This window comes from Polypterus senegalus, chromosome 6 (assembly GCF_016835505.1).
Source record: "Polypterus senegalus isolate Bchr_013 chromosome 6, ASM1683550v1, whole genome shotgun sequence".
Taxonomy (NCBI): domain Eukaryota; kingdom Metazoa; phylum Chordata; class Cladistia; order Polypteriformes; family Polypteridae; genus Polypterus; species Polypterus senegalus.
In genome coordinates, this window is record NC_053159.1 from 14,865,592 (window position 1) to 14,889,022 (window position 23,431).

At 40.0% G+C, this 23,431-nt stretch overlaps 1 protein-coding gene and 1 long non-coding RNA gene across 7 annotated transcripts in view; one reads left to right on the top strand and one right to left on the bottom strand.

Moving 5' to 3' along the window:
- Nucleotides 1-19,250, top strand: LOC120530799. The gene is made up of 3 exons (XR_005634016.1): nucleotides 1-336; nucleotides 1,843-1,886; nucleotides 19,078-19,250. It is a non-coding gene; the product is annotated as an uncharacterized LOC120530799 (long non-coding RNA).
- Nucleotides 9,930-23,431, bottom strand: part of c6h2orf76 (chromosome 6 C2orf76 homolog) — a 19,096-nt gene continuing 5,594 nt past the window's right edge. For all 6 annotated transcript variants that reach the window (XM_039755413.1, XM_039755415.1, XM_039755419.1 and 3 more), the window contains exons 3-6: nucleotides 22,011-22,061; nucleotides 20,158-20,195; nucleotides 15,848-15,929; nucleotides 9,930-10,358 (exon numbers count right to left, since the gene is read on the bottom strand). In XM_039755413.1, the coding sequence (XP_039611347.1) occupies nucleotides 10,282-10,358; nucleotides 15,848-15,929; nucleotides 20,158-20,195; nucleotides 22,011-22,061 (248 nt within the window). In that variant the 3' untranslated portion in view covers nucleotides 9,930-10,281. The remainder of the gene's footprint in view (nucleotides 10,359-15,847; nucleotides 15,930-20,157; nucleotides 20,196-22,010; nucleotides 22,062-23,431) is intronic.

Below are 23,431 nucleotides of genomic sequence, written 5' to 3' on the forward strand. Positions count from 1 at the left end.
CACGATTAAAACTGTTATGAAAACTCGGGTCGCAAATACTTAAAGGTTGAGAAACGCTGGTCTAACGTGTTCAGTTCAGGGAGTTGGTTCTATGACTTAATATTCTGTTCCAAAAGGGGTCGTCAATACTGTGAGGGCTGTGGCTGCTATGTTTCATACAGGCCGCTCCTGCCTTCCTCTTATGGTATCAACACATTGAGCAGCAGCATGTGCTTGAACTGTAAGCCAGTGTAAGAGGTGGCTATTTTTACAGTATGAGCTGACCTGTGTTCCAGAAGGGTTTTTCTGAAAAATTAATAAAAGGATACTAAATGAGCACCTAATTCTTCTTCCTCGGTAAGTGCCTGAATTAAGCACTCATAAAAGACTAGTGAATTGGCTGGCTGAAAACCTACTTAGGCTGCTGTCTTTAGAGAGAAAGGATGAGCCATATTTAAAAGGCATTATCACCCAGTATCTTACAATTAAATCATTTATTCATTTGAAAAGCACCTATAAAATGATAACTTTTCTGCAGGGCCATAGTAATAAAAACTTATTGTACTTACTGCAAATGTTAAGCAGTTCTTTATACACAATACAATCACTGTCCTTTTTTTTTTTTGGTATGGTGCCATTTGTAGAATACACAATAAAGTGAATTATGTTCCCCAGCTGTGCACTTTTCTTGACAAACTTCAACATACATTTTAATTGAAAAAACTGTATTATAGTTAGACTAAATCTGACACATTTTAAGATTGGAGTCTGCTGTGGGGTTACGAAATCTGCTCTGAACTGAGCTGCAAGGCCGCATGTTATTTTTTTTAAAAAAGATGCGTGTTGCAATACATTCTTGTTAATCGAGACACTGGGGGCTGGTGACATAATTTCACGTTGGCTGGGCATGAAAGTAAGAATTTCACTGTACACTGTAGATGACAATACAGCTCCTACAGAGCAAATAAATTACTAACAAGACCTTTCAATAACAAGTTGTGAGTAAAGTGTAAAAAAAAACAATAGAATGGTACATTGGAGAATATGAACAGCCTGAGATAGAGTGTGATGATATCAGATTAGTAAAGTTGTTACACAAGAATGTTATAATTCAGATGGGTACAATCACATTGACAATAATTCGATACAAAATGGGAGAATCCACCTATTTAATTGTTGGGGATACTGGGGGTAACCCTATTTAATCACAGTCGTTAAAGGTTTGAGAAAGTTTTAATGTGAGCTTCAAGGTAGGACAGCCCTGGTTTACCTTCCAGAGCTCTTGAGAACTTCCTGCTGCTCTGTTTGTTTTTGTTTTCTTTTCATATTTTTCTATTATGTAGTGCCTTTTATATCAATTTTATAATGCTCTTCATATCTATCATGTAGTATGTATCTGTCTGCTGCAAGTTACCCTTCTAGTTAAGACTGGATTTTGTATTCTTTATTTGATCAGATTTAGGTAATGTTTTAAAATGTGCTATTTTCTTGTTATCCTATTAAAGGAAACCCTGCCACCTAGTGACAGATTGTAGAAATGCCTGAAATCTGTTTACTTTGTCTTTCCATACATATGAAATTGGTGTAAACATTATAAATGCTATGTGCCTATTGATTTTCTCCAGTAGATTTTGCTCTAGTGAGATAATTGTGTGTTTTGTGGACAGTAGTGTCCCTCCTAGAGCACAATTAAGGAAGGAAGAATATACATTTTTTTTATCAAGATATGGTTCTTTCCTTTCATTTCACATTACTGGCCTGCAGTATTTCACTGCTACAATCACAACTTCGTGACAAGGAAAGCCTGTGATGGACCCCTCTGATTTTTCACACACATTCTTAAACCTGCTTAATTTATTTCAGAGTCACAGGAGGTTGGAGTCCATCCTGGCAGCACTAACAGCAAGGTTGGTGGATTGGGTATTCAGTGCCATTTCAGAATTTCACATTTGTTTTAATTACATATTTTACAAAATGATTAACTTATATGACACTTTAGTTTATTCAATTGGTGAACCAGGTTGTTTTTTATTTGGTACAGTTTCACAGAGTAGCTTAAGTATGAAATGCAAAGCTGGGCAATCCCATTGTTTTATCGCAGAAAGGCTTTTGGGGACACATCTCTTTAAGCCATAAGCAACTTTTGAATTGTACAAATTCTTTCCCTGTAGACTCAGTTATGTGTCACACCTTTTTTTTTAATTTTATTTATTGTTTGTTTGGTGACCTTGAAAGTGCTTAGAAAGGTGCCTTTGTATAAATAAAATGTAGTATTATTATTATTATTATTACAGCTTTTGATGCTACTTTAGTTTGCCTATTCATAGACTTACCTTCTGTGCCCTGAGCAAATCAAGCTCCTTGCACCAAACTAATTGCAAAAGACAAGAGAGGGTAACAGAAAACTTTGAGATTGTCCCCGAGTGGCCCAGCCAGAGTGCAAATTTGAACCCAATCTCTGGAGAGACCTGAATATGCCATAGCGGTCCACAAACCGTCTCCATCCAAACTGACAAAAATTGAGAGGACCTGAAGAGAAGAATGGACGAAAATCCCCAAATCCAAGTGCTGGAACTTTTGACGCACCCCACGTCCAAGAAGACTGCAGGCTGGAATCTCTGCCAATTGGGCTTTAACTAGCTATGGAGTAAAGGGTCTGAATACTTGTGTAAATATGATATTTCAGTATTTTATATTTAATATAAAAAATTCTTAATTCTTGGTTTTACTTCGTCATTCTGGAGAACTGGGTGCTGTTTGATGTGTAGAAAAAAATAATATAAAAGATGTTATCACAAGGCTGCAATATACTGTTATAAAGTACGTAAAAGTCGCTCTATTTTTGCAGTCGGCATTTCAGATCTGATGACTACATAAAGTTTACGCTCTGCCTTACGATTAACGTTGTGCCAAGTCTTTTCACCTGGAACAGCTTTGGTATCCTACTGTCACGGGTATCTGTTCTTGAAAGGAGCTCACGGGTGGGAGTCCGCACTTTTGGAAGATGGCACACCGATGTGTTCTCAGTAGGACACGGCTATGCCACGGCTGCTGCCCCTGGTCAGTGTACACAACGTGACTGCAATGAGACAAAATGAATTACAGCATTTTCTTTATAATACAACTTTAATTCATAAGGATTCCACATTTGGCCTTTCATTACCAGCCAGGGTATGACAGTTCCTAACACTCCACCCCACCGGGCATTTTGAGTTTTTTTGGAACACTCTTTTCTAGGTTCTCTCCAATTTCGCAACAGTTCAACTTACTGTACAATGGTGAATATAAAGGAATTGCTCCACAAAAAATATATAGTCCTCTTTTTGGTACCTTCTTTGTAAGATGGCCTTTCAGCAATACCTTTTATTTCACCAAAATCGATTATTGACATGAAAGACGAGGCCCATTGTTAACTGCCTAACAGGACGTGAGTTTACCTGTCGATGTGTGACTTCCAAAATGACGGAGAGGTGGACGGAGTGCCACAGATTACCTTCCAGGTCAGCAACTTTGGAACGAAGACAAAATGGACCATATGTAAGTCCGCTGACCTTTTCCAACAACTTGTGTTGTGCCCCCCTGTGCGGAATCGCATTCTTGGCAGCCTACAACAGTAGTTCTCTTTATCAAGGATTTATTCTTTACTATCCTGGGCATTTTTATAAGCGGATCCCCTCATCATAAGATTAGTCACATGCTAACAACCCTGGGAAATGCTAGGCGAGAGACTGAGCAGTGCCTGGTGGGCCAAGGATGGCCAGCATGGCCAAAAGCCCCCTCAGTTGAAAACGCAAATTCCACTCTCTTCAAACACTTGATCTCTTAATCCTCAACATTCAATTTCATGGCCTGCCATGTTCTTTCAGTAGCTCTGATGTGCCGCCACCTCATTGTGTCACTTGATTTCAGTCTGAGATAAGGGCATAGAAAGTAATCAATCTCTCATAAACATGTGTACCTTTGGTTGTATGATGCTCTGAAGATTAAAAAAAAAGTGAAATTGGGCCTTTTCATTTTGTTTATATTGTACATAGTAACCCCCATTAGTCACAGAGAAATTCCAAAATATCCTAAAAAATAAGTTAAATAGGGCAGCATGGTGGCGCAGGGGGTAGCGCTGCTGCCTCACAGGAGACCTGGGTTTTTTTTTTCCTGCGTCCTCCCTGTGTGGAGTTTGCATGTTCTCCCCGTGTCTGCCTGGCTTTTCTCCAGGTGCACCGGTTTCCTCACACAATCCAAAGACATGCAGGTTAGGTGCATTGGCGATGCTAAATTGTCCCTAGTGTGTGCTTGGTGTGTGGGTGTGTGCGCCCTGCCCGGGGTTTGTTTCCTGCCTTGCACCCTGTGTTGGGTGGAATTGGCTCCAGCAGACCCCCGTGACCCTGTAGCTCGGATATAGCGGGTTGGAGAATGGATGGATGGACACGGCACAGACTACCTGCCTCCCACCTGTGTTGAACTGCGGCAATTTTGATTGGTTCAGAATAACAGCTGATGTTTCTAGAAGATTCCGTCCTTTGCTGTTTCAATAAACCCAAATGAGAAGGTCCACACCATTGGAAAAAAGTGGCCAAATATTACTTTTACTTTAGAATTGATATGAATGGTACTAGATTATACATCAATAGTTAAGGAAAGCCCAATATAAAAGACTAGCTGTCCCCTGTGGCTCCGCCCACATAGTAGTGAAACAGGACAGTGAGGACGGTCCTGCCCGGCTCCCCCCTCCTGATGTCACTCTTCCCCCTCCCCTTGACCCGCAGCCTCTGTCTTGGATTAGCGCAAATAAATCGCTCTTGCAAGTGAACTGTGATACTTAGAGCAATGAGAGAAGTCGCAAAATCAACCGGAATGTTCAAGCAAATTAAAGAAAAAACCTGATCAAAATCCGTTAAGTAGTTCTCTCATTTCCTAGCTAAGCGGAGGTAAGGAACGCCATGAGACTGGCATGCGAGTGAGGAGGGCCCCGCCTCCCCCTGCACCTCCCCTCAGCCCACTGCGTCTCTCTCGGATTCGCACAAATAAATTGCTACCACAAGCGAACTATGATTCTTAGTGCAATGAGAGAAGTCGCAAAATCAACAGAATGTTCAAACACAGTATAGAAAAAAACGAGATCTAAATCTGTGAAGTAGTTCTCTCGTGAAAAGCAGACTTTTGGTTTTTGGATTTATATATATATATATATATATATATATATATAAGAGAGAGAGAGAGAATAGCTGTCTCCTGCAGCTCCACCCGCGTAGTAGAGAAACAGGACAAACTTTAAAAGTCAATAAAGAAACGGGTATCACTAGCTAAGCAGAGGCAAGATATGCTTCAAAACGTGGCCAGAGGTAGACCGTCTCAAACAGAGGCTGGCACGTGAGTGAGGTGGGCCCTGCTCCGGCTCCCCACTCCTGACATCACGCTTCCCTCTCCCCTCGGCCTGCAGCCTCTATCTCGGGTTAGTGCGAATAAATCGCTTCTGCAACCAAACTATGACAGAAGTTGCAAAATCAACCAGAACATTTAAGCAAATTATAGAAAATAACCCAATCTAAATCTGTTACGTAGTTCTCTCGTGAAAAGTAGACAGACAGACAGACCGACAGATAAATTGTATTTTAGATTTTATATAGAGAGAGATATGGGAGACATTATATGATAAGATACAGTGCCTTCAAAAAGTATTCAGACCCTTTCACTTTTATTGCATTTTGTTACTTGGCAGCCTTGTGCTAAAATCAGTTCCATTAATTTTTTCCACACATCAAGCTACACCCAGAACAACAAAACAGGAGTTTAGATCATTTAACAAATGTATTAAAAATAAAAAAAAATAAAAATATCCCAATGGACACAAGTATTCTGACCCTTTACTGTGTACTTGGGTGTGGTGGAGATTCCATCCTGAAGCCTTCTTAGGTCTGATGCTGTTAAGTTTTGCACACCTGGATGTGGAGATTTTCTGCCGTTCTTCTCTGCAGATCCTCTCTCTCAGTCAGGTTGGACAGAGACCACCAGTAGAGAGCTATTTGCAGGTCTCTCTCCAGAGATGTTCAATTGTGTTCAAGGCCGGGCTCTGGCTGGGCCACTCAAGGACATTTGTAGAGTTGTCCCTAAACCTTTGTTGCCTGTGCTTTGTCCTTGTCCTGATGGATCCCACACCATGATGTTGCCACCACCGTACTTCACTGTTGGATTGGAATTATTCAAGTGATGAGCAGTTCCTGCTTCCTTTAGGCAAGATGCTTAGAAATGAGGACAGATAGTTCAACTGACACTCCTCTAGATGTATTTTCTACAAACTCTGAGCAAGTTTTATTGTGTCACCTGGCTACTCTGTCATAAAGCCCAGATTAAGGAAGTGCTGCAGTGGTGGTTATCCTTCTGGAAGATTCTTCCATTTCCGCACAGTTTCTCGGGAGTTCAGTCAGAGTGACCATTAGGTTCCCGGTCACCTCTCTTACCAAGGCCCTTGTGTCACGATTGCTCAGTTTGGTCAGGTAGCCAGCTCTATTCTGAGTCATGGTTGTTCCAAACTTCTTCCATTTATCAATTATGGAGGCCACTGTGCTCTTGGGAACTTCGGCCTTCCCCAGATCTGAGGCTTCAATACAATCCTGTCTAAAGTTCTGCACGCAATTCCTTTGACCTCACGGCTTGGTTTTTACTCATCTCTGGGATCTTCTCCAGGTGTGCGCCTTTCATAATCATCTCCAATCAACTCAACTGACCAAAGATGGCCTCCAAATAAGGCATAGAAACACCTTAATGGTGATAAATAAAATGGGATGCACCGGAGCCAGATTTCAAATGTCACAGCAAAAGGTCTGAAAACTTGTGTCAATGTGAAATTTCCATTTTTATTTTGAAGAAATTTGCAAAAAATCCTAAAATCCTGTTTGCCATTCTGAGCCATTATTGTGTGTTATTTGATGACGGAAAAATTTAATGAATTTAGCTCAAGGCTACAACATAACAGAATTTGAAAAAAGTGAAAGGGATCTGCGTACTCGCTGAATCCAATGTAGACAGATTTTCTTTTTTGTCATTCCACAATAAAAAACATGTAAGAGCAAAACAATTATTCTTACAGGACCCCAGTGCAATCTAAAACTAAACTACATAATACGTTTAAAACACGTACCACAAATAAACAACACAAAAATACAGGAAATACAAAACACGTAGAAGTGTGAGGCTACAGCATGACGGTCAATCAAAGCGACTCTGTCGCCAAAGTGAAACCGCCGAGGAAATAGAAACTTGGTTAGCCGCTAATACAGAAGCGGGACGAGCACATCGGCAAAACAAAAACCTCAGAGGAGAGAGAAACTTACTTAGATGCTGACAGACAACGGAGGCGATCATGTCGACAAAACGAAACCTCAAAGGAAAGAGAACCCCGCTTAGCCGCTAATGCATAACTGCTGCGATTGATTGACTGAAGTGCCAGAATCCACGGTTTCTAGTAGTGCGGGCTTACACAGCTAGTAATATTCTAAACTGGTAAGTGCATTAGGGTGAGGGAAGGGATGGTGGGGAGGTAAATAAGGGCAGAGTTGATCAGCCAAATGGCCAGGGGGTCTAGGGTGGGTAGCTGCTTTTCAGCCCTGATTCTAATTAGCCTCCTTCCTGATGGACGGGGGAAAAGCAGCTGATGAGTAAAGATGGGTGGAGTTCTTCATAATGCTAAAGGCTTTCTTCCTGAATATTCCATTGTAATTATCCATGAAGAAGGTTAGACTGCCATCAATGATCCACTGGGCAGTTTTAAATGATCCTTTGCTGTACTTTCCTACCATGCCATACCATGTCAAGATGCTCTCCACCACACCCTGTAAAAGGTGGTAAGGACCGGTGTTCCAGGTTTAGCTCTGTTAAGTCTCCTTGGAAAGCAGAGACATTGATGGGCTTTTTTTTCACAACATATGTTACATTTATGAACCATGTGACACTCTTGGCAATATGCATCCCCAGGAATTTGACGCTGGTGACCACCTCTACTTCTATGGCATCGATGCAGAGAGGGATAGGAATGCTGGGAGTTTTCCTAAAGTCAGTAATAGATACAGATTGATAGATGGAGTGGATTCAGAAAGCATTCAGTCCCCCTCACTTTCTGTACATTGAATTTTAAACTGATAAATATTTGCCCATCAATCAACACTCAATAACTCATAATGGCAAAGAAAAAACATGATTTCGGAAAGGTGTGCAAATCTATTGAAAATGAAAAACTGTAACCTCTAATTCGTAGAAGTATCAGACCCTTTGCTGCATCAGGTACATTTCATCTAAGACAGTGTGCGATTCTAATTCCAGGTAACCAATGCTGCCCATGAAATACAAATTTATCTTAAAACAAGATCACTTTGCAAATATCCATTAAACCTACTTTTTATGGGATGGATGGATAGATAGATAGATAGAGATATTCGAAAGGCATTACATAATAGATAGATAGACAGATAGATATAAAAGGAACTATATAATAGATAGATAGATAGATAGATAGATAGATAGATAGATAGATAGATATAAAAGGAACTATATAATAGATAGATAGATAGATAGATAGATAGATAGATAGATAGATAGATAGATAGATAGATAGATAGATAGATAGATAGATAGATATAAAAGGAACTATATAATAGATAGATAGATAGATAGATAGATAGATAGATAGATAGATAGATATAAAAGGCACTATATAATAGATAGATAGATAGATAGATAGATAGATAGATAGATAGATAGATAGATAGATAGATATAAAAGGAACTATATAATAGATAGATAGATAGATAGATAGATAGATAGATAGATAGATATAAAAGGCACTACATAATAGATAGATAGATAGATAGATAGATAGATAGATAGATAGATAGATAGATATAAAAGGAACTATATAATAGATAGATAGATATTTGAAAGGCACTACATAATTGACAGACAGACAGATAGATATGAAAGGCACTGTACTGTATAATAGATAGACAGACCAACAGACAGATATTAAAGACATGATATAAGATACAGATTGATAGAGAGAGTGGATTCAGAAAGTATTCAGACCCCCTCACTTTCTGTACACTTTATTGTACATTTACTTTTAAACTGATAAATATTTGCCCATCAATCAACACTCAATAACTCATAATGGCAAAGAAAAAACATGATTTCAGAAAGGTTTGTAAATCTATTGAAAATGAAAAACTGTAACCTCTAATTCCTAGAAGTATCAGACCCTTTGCTGCATCAGGTACATCCGGTTTGCTTTAATTATCCTTGAGATGTTTCTAGAACTTGACCAGAATCCACCTGTGGCAAACCTCATCTAGAAAGTAGTAAAAAGCAGCTACTGTATTCTGTATCCAGGGCTGTAAGTTAAGCGACTATTCGTACTATCCATCCATCCATTATCCAACCCGCTATATCCTAACTACAGGGTCACGGGGGTCTACTGGAGCCAATCCCAGCAAACAAAGGGTACAAGACAGGAACAAACCCCAGGCAGGGCACCAGCCCACCGCAGGACACACACCAAGCACACACTTGGGACAATTTGGAATCGCCAATTCACCAAACCTGCATGTCTTTGGACTGTGGGAGGAAACCCACACAGACACGGGGAGAACATGCAGACTCCACACAGGGAGGACCCGGGAAGCGAACCCTGACCTCCTAACTGCGAGGCAGCAGTGCTACCCACTGCACCACCATGCCACCCCCATTCGTACTATCCTTTCAGAAATGGGCACCACACCCATTATAAAGACAAATGAATTTCTCTCAGTAATCCATCTTAAAATGATTCAATGTACATTCTGAAAAAATGGCAAAGACTGCTAATCTGTATGTCATACAAGAAGAGAATCAGCTCTGTCGTTCTTTAACAACATTAAGATTTTGATGACTTCTGCTACTAAACATACGGACAGTACAAACAGACATTTTATTTCACTTTTATTCCCTTAGTGGTAATCCAATTATAAAACTTTACAAAAAACAAAAATAATTCTTCTACTGACAAAGGTTAAACAACCTCCTACCTTCTTACATCTATAAAAATGCTTCTTAGGCTAGTGCAGTAAACGGAGGGATTAAAAATAAAATACATGGCCATTGTGAAAATTTGCAGACTGGCAATCCTGATATTTTTGTGTACTAGGTGTAAAATAAATGCAGACTCAAAATAATAATACAACGAATTACCTCAACTTGGCAAAAAAAAAAAAAATCAGAAAGTAAATTCATACATTTAGAAAAAGTTTTAGATATCCAACTGTACAAATAGACAGAAAATCAAAAAACCGTTTTGGGGTTTGCTTTGAATTTCTCATAGTCCTCTTTGCGGAAAAATGCGAGATCTGTTTCATTTCCTGAAAGAGACAGAAAAGAAAAAAATCAGTTAAAACTTCCATGTCATTTTATAACATAATTTAGAATAATAAAAATATTCACGTTCGTGGCACCTTGATTATGCCACTCATTCTCTATCTTGGAAGATTCTTTACGTCCAACCGTCACATTTACGCTTACAGTATCTGTTTTCTAAACTTGTTTTCTTCCAGCATATCGTAGGATAAGGAGGCTGCTTAACACACCTGGATGTGAATAACAACAGTCAACAGACTCATCCCATTAGTTGCCATTACACGATTTTAAAATCACGCAACACCTTCAGTTTTCAAAATTCACTTATGGTGCACGGGACTCATTTTTAGATATTTTCCTTATTTAATGCTTTAGAGAAAACCAAATCAGACTTGATGATAGTAGTAGTAATAGTAGTCTCGGCAAGTGTATAGATTACAGTGACATTATTACTTACATGTCTAACATATTAGGACTCTCTGGACTGCACAGTGTACTGTAATTTGTTAATGTTAAAAAAATGGAAACTTTAATTTTACAGTGCCTATGTATGTTAATGCTGTAAGGTATAGACGTTTACTATTATTATGTAGTGAAATGGAAGAAAAATGAGTGCAAATTCATCCTGGTAGTATAGAATTTTTAGTTAATAAATATTTTTTTACAATTCATTATACATGTATATACAGTGGAACCTCGGTTCACGAACGTCCCGGTAGACGTACAACTCGGTTTACGACCAAAAAGTTTGCCAAACTTTTGCCTCGGTTCACAACCACACACTCGGTATACGAACAAGCCAGTTTCCCTTTCGGTTTGTACATGTTCAGTCTCTCCCTGTGCATTTCCTGTGCAGCGAGCAAGAGAGAGAGAGTGAGAGAGCGCGATACACACACACAGTCGCACGAGAGAGAGGCACACACACACACACACAGAGGAAGCGCAGAGAGAGACGCACACACACACACAGAGGCAGCGCAGCAGAGCTGGACGCATTAAGGTAGTTAAAGAATGCACTGGGCTTGATCTTGTTTTCACTTCTGTTTCCAGCGATCTGTTCGTAGCGTGCATTGTTGCAATGTTATTTTTCCTGGTGGTTTATTAAATTACGGATTTTTACAAATGTTCATTTTTTTCCCTGTGCTTAAAACTCATTTAAAAAGTGCTTTTAGCCGGCGGTTGGTAGCGCTATAGCGCAAACTATTGCAGTGTTAGTTTTGTCTGTTGTTCAAGGTTTTCTCAGTGTTATTCAATGTTTTTACATTTAGTTTACTATTACGCTGTGCATTCTATGGTTTAATTAATTATATTTGTGCTTAAAAACTAAAAAAATATATATATATTTACATACAGTTTGTATGGTCTGGAACGGATTAATTGTATTTACATACAGTCCTATGGGGGAAGTTGCTTCGGTTCACGACCAAATCGGTTTACGACCAGAGTTTTGGAACAATTATGGTCGTGAACCGAGGTCCTACTGTATATGAAGCCATAACAGAATTAATTATTAAACCTGAACATAACTCAAAGCTGAAAGTGCAAAAAAGGTCTCTGCGTTGTCTTAGAGGAGCTACCAATGTAATTTTCCAAGGTTAGAATGAGGTAAATGAGTAATGAACACCCCACCAGAAAGTGGGGATAAACTGATGGGAAAGTCCATACACCCCTCCTATGAAGTGGTGCGAAGATCAGCAGGACAATCTGCAAAATATCCTTCTTAACAAAGCAGTGTTCAGAGCAACAGGAGAATCAACAGCAGTCAGAAATTACTGATGCTGTTAGTTGATTGGAGGAAGTAACAAAATTCTGCATATTAAGAGTCAGATGACGTGATGTATTAGATGATGTAATCCGAAAAAAAAAAACATAGAAGCAGGTGAATTGTTGAATTGTTCACTCCAAGGACTGAGACACTTGTGCAGAAATCTGTGCAAATAAATAAACATTCTGCATTCTTATCTGGACTCCGTGACTGCCTTATTGATGATAAAGTTTTTTCCATGACAGTGGCACTACCAAAGAAAAGGGATTTGAGACACTGGTCATAATACTGAACAATACATTTAATCCCACACCTATGAAAAATAATGTTGAACATCTTGCAGGAGAGATTGAGAAACGCAGTTGCAAATAACTGTAGGGAGGAATAAGAGGGTGTCCGTTTTGGACCCGAGCCTACCACAGGATGGCGCTCTCATGCCAGACCTGCTCTTCAGAGCTACCATAGTGTAATGGAAGGATTTTTCTAAAGTGAGGAAGGGAATCAAGAGAGCAGATGGGCGTTGATCGCTCCAGTGCAAACCCAGCTGCATTACCAATGTTTTGGGAGAAACAGCCGGGAATGTTCTAAAGATACAGCCAAGGTTATGCCGACTTGTTTTTCACGTCAAGAGGCTTTTTTTTCACATGTAAGCATATTACTGTGTCTTCTGGTATCAGGCACTAGTCTCAAGGCCGAGTAGAACAAAAACATAGCGCCGTGTCCCGTGGAAGGAGGGGGTAGTCTGAAATTGATCACTTCTGCATACACTGCTTCCACGTAGGCCACTTTGGGCAAGGACACCTAATTAGTATATAAGGGAAGGTTCCGCCCTCAGTTTCTTTGGAAGCTCAACCGTGGGGAATGTGCACACCTGTTTGGTATTTGGGAGTAGGCTAACGAGTTGATCCTCTGACGAGACTGACATGCGGGCTCCCTCAGTCTACTGGTCTAGGATGATAGCTTTGTTTCTTTTGATATACTGTAAGCATAAGTTTGTGTCTTTTGATATACTGTAAGCATAAGTTTGTTTTTATTACTGTAAGTATATATTTGTTTCTATAATCTATCGCTACTGCATTATACTGCATTATATGTATTTAAATGTTATAATTGAATAAGTAAATTTTATTGAAGTATCGGACCTCTTCTCTCTGATTTTTGCCCACTTATTCCAAAGAACTCCTTGAACCATTTTCCCAAATCAAAACACATAGCTAGAAAAACGGAGCTGTTCCATCATGCACTTATTTCTTTTCAAAGTACTTTTTGTTTATTTAGATTGCCTTGCATTAAATGGGGTGTCCTGGCTGGCACCCCAGCTATTCGTTTGGACTCCTCTAGTCACTCAGCATCCTCACACTGTTAAATTTGGTTTACAAACAACGATTCCTGTTAACTGTAGGTGACTGCTAAAACACACTGTAAAAGCAAATGTGAAGGGATTAATTAATCTGAAAATTGAGGGTGGGTAACAGAAAGCTGGGTAAAAACAGAGACGGGACACGGCAATGCTGGCACCAGCACAGAATTAGATGCGAGTCATCTTGGGAGGCACAAATACACACACAGACACACAACAAAAACAACAGTTTGTTTCTTGTATAGCCCAAAAAAATCACACAAGGAATGCCTCAGTGGGCTTCAACAGGCCTCGTTTTTTGACAGCCCCAGCCTTGACACTCTATAGAGGAAATCATACGAAGGGCAACCTTCTAGGTTGGTTTTGTATGCAATGGGTGTCAAAAAAAATGAAGTAAATACAAGACACAAAATAGAATATCACCCGTCAGTGTATGTAACATAGGAAGTGGTAGCTCACAAACATGGAAATAAAAATGCAACTCCACCCAGCATGCACCCCAGTCATTGTCCCAGCAGTATAATGTAGCAATGCTAAGGGCTGGACCACCATGCTACCCAGAGCCCTAACAATCCATTTGCAGAAGCTAATTAATCTGGTTATAGAACCACTGTGAAGCACGGCCTTTATTGCCACAAAACATAAGGCTGAAACCAACCTTGCTGGGGTGTTAAAACCAACCAATATTTCTGAATGTAATTTATTTTAGGCTTTAAGATCCACTTTTGAATTAAAAATGTTTCCCAGAATACAGCTGCCATACACAATTTTGATCTTTCTCCTGATTTTTTGATTTACTATCCAGTATTTCTTCTATCCTCATGTTGTGGTGCTGGGTCGACAACCTGCAACTCAACATCAGCAAGACAAATATGCTGGTGGTGAACTTCCAGCATGCCAAGGAGCCTCTGAGACCAGTCGCCATTCAGGAGAGTACGTGGAAGTTGTGCAGAGCTACATGTACCCAGGGGTTCACATGGACAACAAACTGGACTGGTCTGACAACACAGTGGCACTGGACAAGAAGGGCCAGAGCAGACTGGACTTGTTAAGGACACTCGGGACTTTAGATGTGTGCAGCTAGCTGCTGGAGATGTTCTACCAGTCCATAGTAGCCAGTGTGGTGTTTTGTGCAGCATTCTCTTGTGCAGGGGTGCCCAACTCCAGTCCTGGGGGGCCGCAGTGGCTTCAGGTTTTCATTCTAAGCCTTTCCTTAATCAGTGACCTGTTTTTGCTGCTAATTAACTGCTTTTAAATTAATTTTAGTTGAATTGCTGTTGAAGATTCAGACCCCTTAATTGTTTCTTTTCCCTTAATTAGCAGCCAAACGATAATGAGATACAAAATGAGCCAAAACAGGACCAGTAAACTGTGACCATCATACAATGTCTTAAAATAAAGAATGGTAAAGGTTTCGGAAATGTCTGCTATTGTACAATGAGAGCAGCAACAAGCCATGGAATTACAGAATGGGTTTAATTAACAACAAGAATCAGCTCCTTGTTAAGCAGCTGGTTGGACTGAAATTGGATGGAATTTGAGGCGCTGACTTAGTTGGTCTTCTGTTGGCTCACTCGCTTCACGTTTCATTTCTGTTTGGATGCCATTTAAGGAAAGAAATGAAGCAAATCAGGGGAACGATGAAGAAATTCAGGGGAACAAATCCTAAAAACCAAGTCAATTAAAATTAATTCAATGAAATTAATTAGCGGCAAAAACAGGTCACTAATTAAGTAAAGGGTTAGAATGAAAACCTGCATCCACTGCTGCACTCCAGGACCGGAGTTGGGCACCACTGCTCTTGGGTAACCAACCTGAGCAGAAAAGACGCACGATGCCGGAACAAACTTCTCAGGAAAGCCTGCTCCATCACGGGGTAAACACTAGACACAACATGAGCAGTTATGGAAAAAATTGGATGTCATCACAAAAAATTCCCTCCATCCCCAGCAGGAGGTGCTCTCTTAGAGCACTTTTAGCCACAGAGCTCATTCAACCACAGTGTGTTAAGAAGCGCCACTTAGGGATCGTTTCTTCCCACGGCTATCAGGCAAGTCAATGTTTCCACCCAATGTACTCGTCAACTTTATTTTTATTTACTGATTGATTAATTGATTGGTTGTATTATCGGTCCTGTGAGTCTTTATCCTTGATTTTTTAGGTTTCTGCTGCTGTATGCCTCTGAATTTTGCCATGGGATTATTAAAGTTTATCTAATCTAATCTACTGTTGTATATGCAATTTAATGAAGGAATTCCCATTTATTGGAATTATGATAGTTGCTTTACAACATGCAGTTACAGAGGCAATATGAAATGTGCTATTTATCAATCTTTGTTAGCATTTTTCAAATAAAAACCAGTCATTACCAATTCCAGCAGATTTCAAGGTATCATTTTCTTTTAGAAGAAGTTTATCATCATCTTCCAAACTCATTATCAACTCATTAGTCTGAAAAGAGATAATGGAAAAGTCAGATTAGACATTTTGTTTAGAATTCCTCATTTTCTGTTGCTGCCTGTGTGCAAAGTCTGTTGTAAGCTCTATGGAGGCCAACGTAACAGAGATAAAAGCTCTGGAACTTACTACCATCTGAGCTTAGAAATATTGAATCATTGACACTTTTCAAATCTAAACTTAAAACTCATTTGTTTAAGACTGCTTTTTCTCTTTGATTATAATTGCTCTGTCTGATTTTAATTTTTGTATTTCACTTTTGTTTATAATGTGTGCTTTATCTATTGTTCAGTGTCCTTGAGTGTTTAGAAATGTGCCTACAAATAAATGAAATGATATGATTATTATTATTATATGATGAAACCATTCACCTCCTCAACCTGACAGGAGAACGTGACCCCAAAGAGCACCCGTAAACTCGCTGCCATTTCACCTTCTCCAACCCCGACCACATTTAAATGCCTTAAATGCCACGACTGCATTAGTAGTGAACTTATGAGAAAGATAACACACGGGCGCTGTCTGAAGCACTATTAACTCTCTTTTCACCCCTTACCATTTGGTAATTCATCTCCTTGTGACAGGTCAGGTCTCTTCTTTTCATACTGACAATGAACTCTGGTAACCCTAATTACAAGACACTGATACATGTCTTTAGCTGTATAAAAAGTCCCAGCTACAAAGTTTAAATCACTTCACAGGAAGACATACAAAACGTTCTTCTAATAGGACATTTCAGAGTCTTAATTGTGTCAATCTGACACAAAGATAAACCAACCACTGATGTCACACTGTAAAATCGTGATAAGCATGGAGTATAAAACAGGAATTGGGCCCTTTTTGTAACCTTGAGTGAAAGCCATCTTCAAATCTTGTTGGCCTGCCATCTCTATATATAATCATCATTTGGATCTTGATCTTTGTTTGTCTGCGAATGAATTAGAAGAAGAAGCACTAGATGGCAGTAGAGAGACAGCTAAAACATAGGCATTGCATTAAGAATCTCCTCCAGGCTTATACTACTGAAGACTGTAGTACTCCAGTCACACCTCAAAACACAGACATTCAAACTAAACAAATTGTTGTGCTTTAAATTAACTAAAGAGATCTTCATTTAAATCTTGATCTTTGTTTGTCCACGAATTCCAGGCATGCGTAGACCACCTTCTAGTTTAGTACGTTGTTGTTACTCACGGATGTCAACAATGTGCCGGAATAACGAAAGGGGTGGTGGACTGTGTTACGCTGGTAAGCTGCTGAGGCCTGGTTAGAGAATGAGATTGCCGAAGATAAAAGGTACGTGCCTACGTAACATATGACTGAAAGAAAGACAGTGGGTAAAATGAATGACAACGTAACAGCACGTTCCGGAAATTATTATTGTTACGTTGTAGCCGGCGAGTGCTGCGCGTCTCACAGTTGTACCGTGGTTTGCTCACATGTCAGTGAAGTGATCCCTATTTATGCTTTAAAGAGCCTGAATACCTATGTGTCCCCCTTTTATAACCATTGCTCTGTGTATATTGCCTTACTCTTTGGATTGCTACAAAGCAACCTGCGAGATTGGAGAAAGGTTGAGAAGACATCGTGAGAGGAAACGACAGCGTCGTGAAAACGAGACGGACTGTGAACGGACAGAAGCAAAAATGCTCCTACACCACCACATAATTACTATTCGGACAGTGATTCCGAGTAGGCCGTTCCTATCGAATCAATATCCAAGGGTTTTCTTTTGTAATTTTGTAATGCTGTGCGACAAAGGGCCCAGTTCACGATTGGCAGCCGCGTTTAAACAGGGAGCCCTTCACAGACAACTTTAACATGCGCAACGTAGTTGGGCGCACATGGCTAGTGATATTTTAATTTTACATCCAAGAATATGTAAAAGAAATAGCTTTGAACCTCATTGCCCACTAGCTGGCATTTATAATGACAACTGGCTGCTTTAGATTCCATTAGTTTTTCAGTATTCCGACTTAAACTCAATGTCGAAAACCAACTGAAAGGTGTCGAGGAACCAAGACAACAAAGATGTATATATGTGCTTATTCTAATTTGTCAAAGTGGAAGTACAAAGGTTACTGTTGTACAGTATGTGTGTGTGAATGAGCACTGCTATGTACTGATACTATGTCCAGAAATGATTCCTACTTTATGTACAAAGCGTGCAGAATATGGTCCGGCATCACCAGCTACCCTGAATTGTATTAAACAGGTCAGAGAATATCGTATTCTGTTGTACAAGAATAAAGATCATCTAACGTTTTGCTCTAAATAGAAAAATAGGCCAAAACGTCCATTTACCAATTCTGCGAGTTTTATGGAAAATAAAATTAGTATATTCATGTATTAACATAAATAAATATAGAAAAATATATACTGTAAGCATTAACCTTAGTGCAAATATTAATGCAAGTTAGGCCCGCTAAACAAATGGTTAAATAAAGGCCCATGCCATATTTCTTTTTTAATTACAGCTTAGCTCTAGCTGCCAATAAAACCTAGCGAGAGGACCCAGGAAGGGAGGATGATGAGATAAAGACAACTCAAGAATGGAAGAAGGGAAAACACCTGCTGGCTCTCAACCGATCTAAAAATAAGCGAAGCAGAAAAATAAGGATAATAGACAGAAAATAAGAAATATTGGTGGTTCTAATAAAAGTTAATTAGACCAGCTGCAGAAAAAGGAGTCAGGGGAAAGCAGCGAATAGGCTGCTTCTAGCGAGGTCAGAATGATAAGAAATGATTATATAAACTGTGAATTTTGAACTGTTCAGGGCTTTTTGATTTGGCCGAATTGGGTTAATTCCGTGTTATTGTTTTATTGCAATAAAACAATATACTCTGTTTGATCATTCCAGGTGAAAATGTTTTGGTGCGTTTTTTGCTCCGACGATTTTCTCTTCATCAGTTTTAGGAACATTGTGTGCAAGGCAACGATTAACCGAGGTAAAACACCAGTCCATTGTAGAGCATCCGCTTGACCAGGGTGAATTTATAGGATCTAATTCACCGAACACTTTGTGGGGGGTATTGAATGTGGAGGTCCTTTTGGATTTTGAAGCATACTGTCATATTTATGTAGTAGCTTGATCTTATTTGTATGGTTGGGTTGTATTTGGTTGTAATGTTTCATTTTCAGATAAACATCAGGCGTGTCATTGAGCTGTTGGAGGAAAGCAGAGTCCCCAGAGAAAACGGACATAGACAATATAGACAATATGAAAATTCCACACAGGCAGTGACCAGGTGGAGATTCAAACCTGGGAATCTAGAACTTTAAGGTAGGACTGCCAGCCATTGTGTTACTAAGGTAAGGAAAACAACTAAATGTCTGTTTCATAGCGCTGTATAGTAAAGGGTGGGCAAAGTCATTCCTGGAGGGCTGCAGGTTTTTGTTCCAATCCAGTTGCTCAATAAGAAGTGCTTATTGCTCAAGTGACACTTCTGCTTCACTTTAGTTGTCTCGCTCATTAAGATTTGGAACCCTTATTGCTTATTCTAGTCTTAAACAGCCTTTAATTGCTCCTTATTAGCAATAAGATGCAAATGACAAAGGTAACCAGCATTTCTCCATTTAGTCTGTTTCCATTTACACCCCTGTGTGTATTTATTGTGCACTATTTGCTTTAATTAAATACTCGGAAGGAAAGCGAAGAGAAAAAAGTGAAGGACTGAGAATTACTCATCTGTTTTAGACTTCAAATCATTTGGAAGATATCTTTAGAAAGGAAAAACAAAACGTGGCATACGAGAGTGACCTGATGGCAGAGTTAAGGCACTAACAAGCTATGAAATTGAATTAGATAGATAGATAGATAGATAGATAGATAGATAGATAGATAGATAGATAGATAGATAGATAGATAGATAGATAGATAGATAGATAGATAGATAGATAGATAGATAGATAGATAGATAATGAAAGGAACAATATAATAAATAGATAGACAGACAGACAGACAGACAGACAGACACTTTACTAATCCCAAGGGAAATTTCACATAATCCAGCAGCAGTATACTGATACAAAAAACAATATTAAAGAGTAAAAAAAATATGCAGGTAAAAACAGACAATAACTTTGAACAATGTTAGCATTATTGACAAGGATTGTTTTTTACTTAAGAAACTGGGGTGGAACAAAAGCATGTAACCACTGCGGCCCTCCAGGGCTGATTTTGCCCACCCCTGGTATAGTAGAATAATAACTAATACTTACTTTGGCTCCATGTGGCTGATGGATGATCTTCATGGTGTCTGTAAAAAAAATGTAAACCGTTAGTTTGGTTTAACACTGACAGAACTATTAACGCATTTGACTTGAATGCTGCCATTATGATGTACATGGTATATTGCCTTAGGTATAAATTCCATTTTTAATTGATATATCCAGAAGTAAGTTCGTTTGCTAAAGTTTTATACCGTGCCCTCCATAATGTTTGGGACAAAGACAGATTTCTCCTTGGTTTACTCCTCTGCTGCACAGTTTAAAATTACAAATCAAGCAATTCAGACACAATTAAAGTGCATATTGCAGACTTTATTGCAATTATTTGGATCACATAACACTTTTTCTACATGGTCCCCCCATTTCACCATAATGTTTGGGTCAATTTAAAGACATCATATTTAGGACTTTGTTGCATATCCCAGCATGCAATTGACTGCTTGAAGTCTATGATTCACACACATCACCAGGTGCTGAGGGTCTTCTCTGGTGATGCTCTGCCAAGCCTCTAATGCAGCCATCTTCAGCTCCTGCTTGTTTCAGAGGCTTATCCCTGTAGGTTTTCTCTTCAGCATATGGAAGGCCTGCTCAACTGAATTTAAATCAGAAGCCTTGCTACGCAATTCAAGAATTTTCCATTTTTTTCTTTGAAAAACTCTCGTGTTACCTCAGCGGTATGTTTGGATCTTATTGTAGGATGAAGCGCCGTTCAGTGAGTTTGGATGTGTTTATTGGAATTTGTGCAGATCAGATGTTTCTGTACACCTCAGAATTCATTGTGCGTCAGCCATCAGCAGTTTCATCAGTCATAAAGAGAAGTGAGCCAGGACCTGTGGCACCCATACATGCCCAAGCCGAAAATACTCCCAGCACCAGCATGTTTAACAGACGAGGTGCTCCGCTTTGTTTCTTAGGCAGTCTCCACACTTTGCTCTCGCCGTCACTCTGATGCAGGTTCATCTTTGTCTCATCTGTCCACAAGACCTTTTTCTCCGAATTCCGCAGACTCTTTAAAGTCCTTTATCGTAAACTGTAATCTTGTCATCCTGTCGTTGTGGCTAACTAATGGTTTGCATCTTGTACTGTGTCCTCTGTGTTTCAGTTCATGAAGTCTTCTGCTGATAGTCGTCTCTGACAAGTCCACATCGGACCCCTGAAGACTGTTTCTGATCTGCCAGACAGGCGTTGAGGGCTTTTTCTTGACCATAGTGAGGATTCTTCCGTCATCAGCAGTGGAGGTCTTCCTTTGGCCTACCAGTCCCTTTGCGATTACCGAGCCCACCAGTGTGTTCTTTCTTCTTAATGATATTCCAGACAGTTGATTTGGGTCATCCTAAGGCTGATGTGTCCAATGGTTTTATTCTTGTTTATCAGCCTCATGATGGCTTCTTTGTGTTTCATTGGCGCAGCTCATGTCCTCCTGTTGAACTCCAGAATCCAAGGGGTAGAAGCAAGCCGGGGTATCTTATGAAGCAACGAAACCCACCTGAGGAATCACAAACACCTGGGACACCAATTGTCCCAAACATTATGGTGCCCTGAAATGGTGGGAACCGTGTAGAAAAAGTGTTGTCATTTCTACATGGTGTGACCAAAATGTATGAAAATCCCCTTAAATAAAAGTCTGCAAGGTGCACTTTGATTGCATCTGAATTGTTTGATTTTGTGATTTTAAACTGTGGAGCAGAGGGGGGAAATGAAAGAAAATGTACCTTTGTCCTAAACATTATGGCGGACACCTTATCTTAATGTGCATTTACGACAAATAATCTATGGAAAAGATTCTGGAGAAACAGATACAGGAAAAAGATATTAAACTGTATTAATATTGCAAATGGACATACCATACTCAAATTTCTTGAATGGAGGAGGAAGCCCCGATGCTGACAAAATCTCTGCAAGCAAAAATCAACAGAGTAAGAAACTCCTGATACACATTTATACTTTGAACTCTCAAGCAAGTCTTAACACCAGATATTAAAACATTTAAGATGATGGTGCTGCCCAAAACAGCTTCCAAATTGCAATGTTATAATTGCTTTCATTATTTTCCTGCAGGTTCTTTCACAAGTCGGTTAACCAAGTTGCTCAGGGTTACAGGCTCAGGATTCAGTGGCAGCTTTGCTCATTGTACAGCAGATCCTTCATCACTAGGCCGCAATGCTTTCCTACTGGGATGCTAAATTATTACTTCCTAGGACAAAATTTCCAACCTCTGAAGAAGTAAAAAAATATTAAATCAAACTAACTTGATTTGAGCATGAGAATACACTCCATCCATCCATCCAGTATCCAACCCACTATATCCTAACACAGGGTCACGGGGGTCTGTTGGAGCCAATCTCAGCCAGCACAGGGCGCAAGACAGGAACAAATTCCGGGCAGGGCACCAGCCCACCGCAGGACACCCACACACCAAGCACACACTAGGGACAACCTGCATGTCTTTGGACTGTGGGAGGAAACCCACGCAGACACGGGGAGAACATGCAAACTCCACGCAGGGAGGACCCGGGAAGCGAGCCCAGCAGCGCTACCCAATGCGCCACCGTGCCACCCTGAGAATACAGTGCTATGTAAAAGTTTGCGCACCCCTGATAAAAGTCACGGTATCAATTTATAACTTGTTAAGCTTTTGGAGCAGCAACTTCATTTTAATATATTTTATACCTTACGGAAACAGCAACATTTTAGTAGTGAGATATTTTTTATTGGACCAACAGAACCAATTTAATGTGCATTTAAACAAAAATAGGCAGGTGTATAAATTGGGGCAACCCAAAGGAATAATCCATCCATCCATTTTCCAACCCGCTGAATCCAAACACTGGTTCACGGGGGTCTGCTGGAGCCAATCCCAGCCAACACAGGGCACAAGGCAGGAACCAATCCCGGGCAGGGTGCCAACCCACCGCAGGACACACACACACCAAGCACACACTAGGGCCAATTATGAATCGCCAATCCACCTAACCTGCATGTCTTTGGACTGTGGGAGGAAACCGGAGCGCCCGGAGGAAACCCACACAGACACGGGGAGAACATGCAAACTCCGCGCAGGGAGGACCCGGGAAGCGAACCCGGGTCTCCCAAAGGAATAATCCCATCAATATTTCGTATTAAAAGAGCAAACCTTCCCTCTCTTGTCCTCACAACCTTCTACAGAGGCACTATAGAAAGTATACTGACCAGCAGCATCGCAGTTTGGTACGGTAGCTGCACTGTCGCTGAACAGAAGACACTTTGAAGAGTGGTGAGGACAGCG